The sequence below is a fragment of the Macrobrachium nipponense genome, chromosome 1 (assembly GCF_015104395.2).
Source record: "Macrobrachium nipponense isolate FS-2020 chromosome 1, ASM1510439v2, whole genome shotgun sequence".
NCBI lineage: Eukaryota > Metazoa > Arthropoda > Malacostraca > Decapoda > Palaemonidae > Macrobrachium > Macrobrachium nipponense.
Window position 1 is genome coordinate 34,907,986 of NC_087200.1, and position 7,500 is coordinate 34,915,485.

General features: G+C 33.7%; 1 protein-coding gene across 1 annotated transcript; it reads left to right on the plus strand.

Annotated features, from left to right (window-relative positions):
* Positions 1–5,024: 5,024 nt before the first annotated feature.
* LOC135218735 (uncharacterized) lies at positions 5,025–5,654 on the plus strand. The gene has a single exon (XM_064255184.1). The coding sequence runs from the start codon at positions 5,025–5,027 to the stop codon at positions 5,652–5,654; it is 630 nt and encodes a 209-aa protein (XP_064111254.1).
* The last annotated feature ends 1,846 nt before the right edge of the window (positions 5,655–7,500 follow it).

A 7,500-nucleotide genomic window follows, 5' to 3' on the forward strand; every position in this document is an offset into this window, starting at 1 on the left:
TCTAGCTTTGAATAAGGAAATATGAATATTTTTGATAAATATAAAATTCTTCATGGAAAACTTATTAGGACTTGCTTGGCCTCTTAACTAACCTACTACCTAACTTTGGACTATCCTTAACGATTTCTAAAGACTAGTGAGGGTAGTCAGTATCGATCGATCTTTGCCTAATTTTACCCCAAGTAGATGGTGGATGAGTACACACACTTTAGATATACTAGCAAAATAGGACTACTACACTGCTGCCGCATCATTATGACAGCTCGTGTTTCTTTAGTGCTAAGCAAGCAAGTCTGTGTAGAGAGATTTATTCAGATTCACTGTAAGAGAAAATCCTCTCTGCATCAGTGCTAATCACACAGATGAAAAGGTTTTAGGAATACTGAAAATGTTATTTTCAATATAGTTACAGAGTATGGACCTATTAATATCGACCACAGCACAATTGAATTTATACATTTGGCTAGGAATATTTTTACTAAACATCTATTGGTGATATATTGGGATAGTATAGGTTTCTTTTAATAATAATTAAATAATAATAAAGATAGGATAGGAAAACAATACAATTTTATTATTTTTTAGAATGTTAAGACTTTCTTTTTAATCATTTTAGAAATTTGCTAAAAGAATGTCCAAGTGGTTGGTTGTAAATCTATTCTTATATGAAAGAATTGTTTAATTTTTTCAGAATGTAAAAGTTCATTAATGTTCTAGGTTTGGCCATAAAGGTGCCTCCAGGAACTCGTCATTCTTTTATATAGACTTTTAAGTATTTGTTTGTCTCATATCACTTAAAAAAACGAGTGGTACAGGACCATGATGTACGATCACGATATACCACCCTCAAGAAAAGTACATTATAACGCATCCTGACATCGGAGTAGAAAAGATCTTTAGCTCCGTTTATCACCAACAATGTTAGGATGATGCGTTATAATGTACTTTTCTTGGGGGTGGTATATCGTGATCGTACATCATGGTCCTGTACCACTTTTTTACCCTATTGCCACTTCTGAAAACAGTATTTCGGCAATGTCTCTCACAAACTTTGTTGGTTTGTTCTAAGACATGCCTACGTATTTGAGCTGGTATCTCACATACAAGTTAAATCACTTTCTTATTGGCTGGCGCATTTTGAAATGGCCGAAGCAGTGATGTATCGTAACACTTTTAAGTATAACCACACCACTGATATAACATTATCGTCCAGGAATTGTCAGGCTGTTACAAGATGTGCTACACTGGTGTATTTTTCAAAAACTTACGGGAAACCCCGTTTATGAGCATGAAAAAAAGAAGAGCTACGTCAATCAGTAGTAGCTAGCATCACCGGCCGCCATATTGTGTGTTTTGTTTATGTTTGTAGCAGCGGCGGCGGCGTTCGTTCGTTCGTTCGTGTATGAAATGCTTTCGAGGACAAACGCACACTTGTAAAATAGCAAGTTGCGATGCGATTTGCATTAGGGACGTAATTATTATTATTATTATACTTATACAATGGCGAAATAATCTCGGTTAGAACATCTGATTTTCTTCAAAACCAAAATATTTCTCTCTCTCTCTCTCTCTCTCTCTCTCTCTCTCTTCTCTCTCTTTCTTAACGAGCAAAATTTTGTCTTCTACAATTTTCTCTCCTACTTTGCACAGTTTGAGTAATTAACTCAATATTTAGGAAAGATTTCTGTACAAGAAATGTAATATTTCTCCTCTTATAGCTAATTTTGACCACTTTTAATTCACCTGGAAATTATGCTTAGGTAACGAACTGTAGGTACGCATCCTGCTTTCACTCTCAGCCTGTCACTACCGTTATCTCAAGCGGACGACGATAGGAGATAATCGTAAATCTCTCTATCTCTCTCTCTCTCTCTATCTCCCTCTCTCTTTATCCCTTCTCTACTGACACATTGAGCTAAATATATATATAGTATTTTAACATAAAGCTAGTTCGTAGTATCTCACAACAAAATTAGACCAAACGCAAAGAATCGTATATCTACAAACTTCTAGGAATTTCGTCTCACTGTCAAGGCCACTATAACGGTGTTGACAGTGAAAGTGTTCGACAGCACAATACTCCAGTGGTGTTCACGTTATAAAATAGACTTATTAATTAATAATACATAGACTTTGCCTGTTCCACCCGTAGTTGTTACTAAGCGTAAGTAAACTATACGCTGTTCACTGGGCCAATAAGGTACTTAGGATTGTCGTCTAAAATTTTACTTACCTTAATTCTAGATTGCTGACCTGTAGCCGTCTGTTCCGAATGAGCTGTGATTAAGGAAACCGACCTATTTATATACAAATCACCATGCATAATCATGTGTGCAGGGCACATAGTATACCGCCCGAGGCTATCATCGCTCTCATTTTATATGTACTGAGAACTAGCTCAATCCAGTTTCACCGTGTTTGTTTACAGGGAAATCGGTCTATCTTTTTTTAATATGTCCTGATTAACAACTCATTCCAAAAAAAAAAATTTTCTCTCCGTGAGTGAGTCAAGCCAAGGTCAACAGGTCTTGGGTAATTGCTCCGCATTCACCGCCACAAAACCCCTATCTTAATGAGATAATCAAAAGCAATCTTATAATGACAAATGCCCGGCAGCGGTGAAAATTCCCTGAGATACGTAGTACCTCTTTTTTGTATTTTTTACATAAAAGATTGCGCAAGTCAAAAGTTCTTGAAGAGTTCTAGTTATAAGACAGAGATTCTAGCTATATGATAGATTTTAGTCTTATGATACCCGATTCTAATGATAGTCTTTTGACACAAGATTCTAATTATAAGACAAGATTCTAGTCTTATGAGATTCTAGTTATATAACAGAATATTCTAGACTTATGACACCATGGAATACATGCATTATTGTTATTATTATTATTATTATTAATTATTCATGTAATAATACATCCTTATTATTATTATTTTTTTTTTATAATGATTAATACTAACTAATAATCTCTTGTTTACTAATTTGTTCAAAAAAATAGTATATTTCATTTGCTTGAATCATGATAGAATTTTTAGCCTAAATATAGGTATTTAACTTAATTTACCAGCAGTTTATAAACTTTAAAACATAACTGTCGTCCTGCCCATTCCGACCCTAAAAGCCATTCCCTATTGGTTACCTAAAAGTATATTCCTATTTTCCCTATTGGTTATAATATTATATATTAATTATATTATATATATATTATCATATATATATATATTTATATTATATGATATATATATCTTAATATTATATCTATATATAATATATATATATCTATATTATTATATATATATATATTATACATAGCTTATATATATATATATCTATATATATATCTATATTATCTATATTATATATATATATATATCTATCTATATCTATCTATTATATCTATATATAGCTATAATATATCTAGATATTATCTTATATATATATCTATATATATATATATATCTATTGTTACATTTATAGATCTTCTTGTCTACCCAGTAATTAATTAATTAGTTTGATTTGGAAAACGGCAGCCATTTCCTCCAAATATCAGCTGATTTTTAGTAAACGCTGGAAACCAAAACCCGCCAGCCAGAGATAGGGGGTTCCTAAGTTGGGGGAAAATAGACTCTTGTCAGCTTTAGGGACGTATCTAAAAGGAAAGGATGTAGGCAGACTGGTACTTCTTAGGCCTATATCTTAAGCTTTTTCCAGATTCCCTGAGTCAAGTGCCAAGTCTCTCTGCCCGCAAGTGTGCATTACCCAAGTTTATGAAACCCAGCTTGTACAAATTCCATTTTGAGCCAGCTATTATCCATTTGTGAGAGATTATAAGTCCCAACGTGTGGACGCTGCATTTACTTTTCTCCAGGCCAGTACGAGCCTCTTGTAAATAAATAGCTGTAAAGTATTTAGCTGAGTTTCTGGCGACCTGTTCCTCTAGAGTAAATTATCAATATAAATCCGTTTTACAGTAAGTTCAAGTAAATTCACCTTGTTCTCCCTTAACTTTTCCTGTTACGTATCGGAGCCTCTCTCAGGCCAGGCTAATACGTAAAAATATATATATATATATATAGTATATATATATATATATATATATATATATATATATATATATATATATATATCATATATATACTATACATATATATATATTTTTTTTTACATATATATATATATATATATATATATATATATATATATATATATATATATATATATATATATATATATATATATATTATATCGGGTTCGATCAAAATCCCGAAGCTTAAAATCCCGAATGAATTAAAATCCTGAATTATCAAAATCCCGAATCTTAAAATCCCGAATTATCATAATCCCAGTAAATCATCCATCTCTCTCTCCCTCTCTTGTACGAGCTTGGGGCAATTACCATTTTAGGCTTCTTGTAACGATGTCTTTTAGTTTAGTCTGTTCCTGTGTTATCATAGTCACTTCTCCATTGTGGTCTACAAAATACTAAAAGCGTAAAGCCCATAACAACAATGGAAGAGATCTTAGAAATTGTTCCTTCGCAAAAAGGTTTTAATAAGTTAAATGCACATGGCTATTTGATGGTGAAAGAGAAAAATTTAAACAATAGATACTACTGGTGTTGTGAAAGTAGGAAACTGCTTAATTGCAAAGGCCGAGCAATAACCATATTTTCAAATGGACAACATATTCTTAAAAAACTGTAGACCACAACCATTCACCCAATGCAAGTGTAACGAACGTTTCGAAGATCATAGGTGAAGTAAAAAACCAAGCTAAAAACACAAAAGATGCCCCATGTCAGATTATACAATCGTGATCAACCACTGCTAACCCGGAAATTGTTCCATGTTTGCCATCAAAAAATGCACTTCGTCAAAAGATTAAAAGAATTCGGCAAGCTCATCATCTTCCAGAACCAAAGACTATTATCGATATAGAAGTTCCTCTGGTGCTGCAAAAAACATTAAATGCTGAATTGTTTTTAGTGAAGGATTCGACTCTAGAAGGAGAGAGACTTTTAATGTTTAACACTAAAGCTGGTGTAGAGAAACTAGCACATGCTTCAATGTGGATCATGGACGGAACCTTCAAAACTGTCCCCATGATTTTTTATCAACTTTACACAATTCATGCCCCTGTTTGCTCAGATACCTCTAGAACATATCCGCTAGCATATATTCTAATGACAGGAAAAAGTGAGTCACTCTATAAACGGTTATTTGAAGACTTGGTGGACTTTGCAGACGAGAATGGATTGTGTTTAAACCCTCGAATCATAATGACAGATCAAGAGTTAAGTGTAATCAAAGCCACAAAAAGTGAATTTGAAGTGGTTACCAATAAAGTTTGTTTTTTCCACTTTGGCCAGTGCATTTGGCGCAGACTTCAGTCAAGTGGATTGGCTATACGATATGGTAACGACGAAAATTTCAGTCTAAAACTACGTCATTTGTTTGCATTAGCATTCCTTCCATCTGCTGAAATACCAGGAGCTTTCGTTGAACTGAAACTGCATCTGCCTGATGAAGCTCATGAAGTTGTCGATTGGTTTGAAACTAATTATGTGCATGGCAGAATAAGAAAATATCTGCGCAACGGTGTAGCTGTTCGATCGCCTCCATTGTTTCCACCAAATTTGTGGTCTGTATGAATGCTTCCAAAGTGGATTTCCTCGTACCCAGAACAATGTCGAAGCATGGCACAGGCGATGGGAAAATTTAGTAGGCAATGCGCATGTCGGTGTTTATCGCATAATTGGTGAGTTTCAAAAAGAGCAGCAGTACGTAATGAATGAATGTGAACGCATTCTGCGAGGCGAGTCTTGTCCAAAAAGAAAAAAATGTGTTATCCGTCATGAAGAAAGGATACAAAATATAGATAACGATCGTGAAAACCGACCAGATCTTCTGAACTATCTTCGGGCTATTGCTCATAATCTTTCATTTTAAAATATTTCCATATTCTAGTTTTAAATGTTTTAATGTATTCTCAATTATTCAAATACTGTTTTGTTTTGTAAAGGTGTTGAAATAAAGGTATTTCTTTTTTTTTTCTTTTTTTTTTAAGTTTCCCCACAAAGTTAATCCTTTAATGATGTCGGACAATTACTGGTAATTTCAGACAAACGAATATATGAAAAGGGAGAGAGAGAGAGAGAGCTGGCAATGGCCTACAAAAAAAAAAAATAAATAAATAAAATAAAATAAAGCCATATTCAGTAAAATACTGAATAAGAAGATAGAACGAATAACAAATACTAAGTAAAATTTGTACAGGGTGTGTAAGGGGTATGTAATTGAAATTATAAAATATACTGTAAATCACCTAGATAGATAGGGAATTACACAAAAAAGAGAGAGAGAAAAAGAGAGAAAAAGAAAAAAAAAAAAAAGAAAGGAACAAAAAAAAACTTTAGGTATGGGTGAATGGCTATAGTTTTTCGGGGGGGGGGGGGGGGGGGGGGGGGGATTCTGATCTTTCGGGAATCTAAATTTTCGGGATTCTGAATATTTCAGGATTTTTTAATACAATTCAGGATTTTAAGATTCGGGATTATGAACCAAACCCATATTATAATAAATAATATATTATATTATATTTTTTTTTATATATATTATATAATATATATTTTATATTATTATATATATATATACATATACATATATATATATATATATATATATATATCTATATATATATATATATATATATATATACGCAAATAGATGAAATGAGTGCTGGGAATGACATGGCCGTCATGTGAGTGATGAATTGCTCCTGTCCTAACGAGATGCCATATTGGATTTAAAAACTGCCTTGAATGCATATTTTACGAAGACTTCACATGCTTATTTTAGTTCATATGGCGGTTTCATATATCTCACTTTGTTGATGAAACTTCATTCTTTTGAATGGTATGTTTAAAGATTTAATTGTATCGTTGTTTCACCAATTAAATATCGACTGAAAAAATTGGTCTTTCTGCAGGTGAACATGTCACCATCTGGTCGTTTACCCTAAAAGTCTAGCGGCCATTTCCAGCTTTGCTGAAGGTGACTCCGAATGTTAAGGACTGTTGTTTTTATACCATGTATAAACAAACCCCATGTTCCCACCTGTGGTCCCCAAGGTTGCTGGTGATTGTAAGGGTTTTCCTCACTTATCTATTTATGATACTGAAGCTCAGATAAAGTGTTGTTTTAGCATTTCAAGATGTTAAAACATAAAAACTAGTGTGCCCTTTCCTAGGGGGAAACAACCAAGTGGACTAGCTGATCCAGTCTTGCCCGCTTGTTGATCCACCCTCCGAAAAAGTACTTTAACACTGCCTGGCACCGGAGATAGGTACCAGCCATGAGTCATTGGTGGTGGCAGCGACACCTGGAGACCTTTACTCAACTTTCAAGTAAGCAAAAGTACTTTTTCGGTATTTCTACAGAATAGTTCCGCACGGACTGCAAGGAACGTAACCGTGGATACGACATCCACTAGGGATT

Bases quoted from the DNA above. Each gene is read 5' to 3' on its own strand.
- LOC135218735 (XM_064255184.1), top strand. From the start codon at position 5,025: ATGTTTAACACTAAAGCTGGTGTAGAGAAACTAGCACATGCTTCAATG.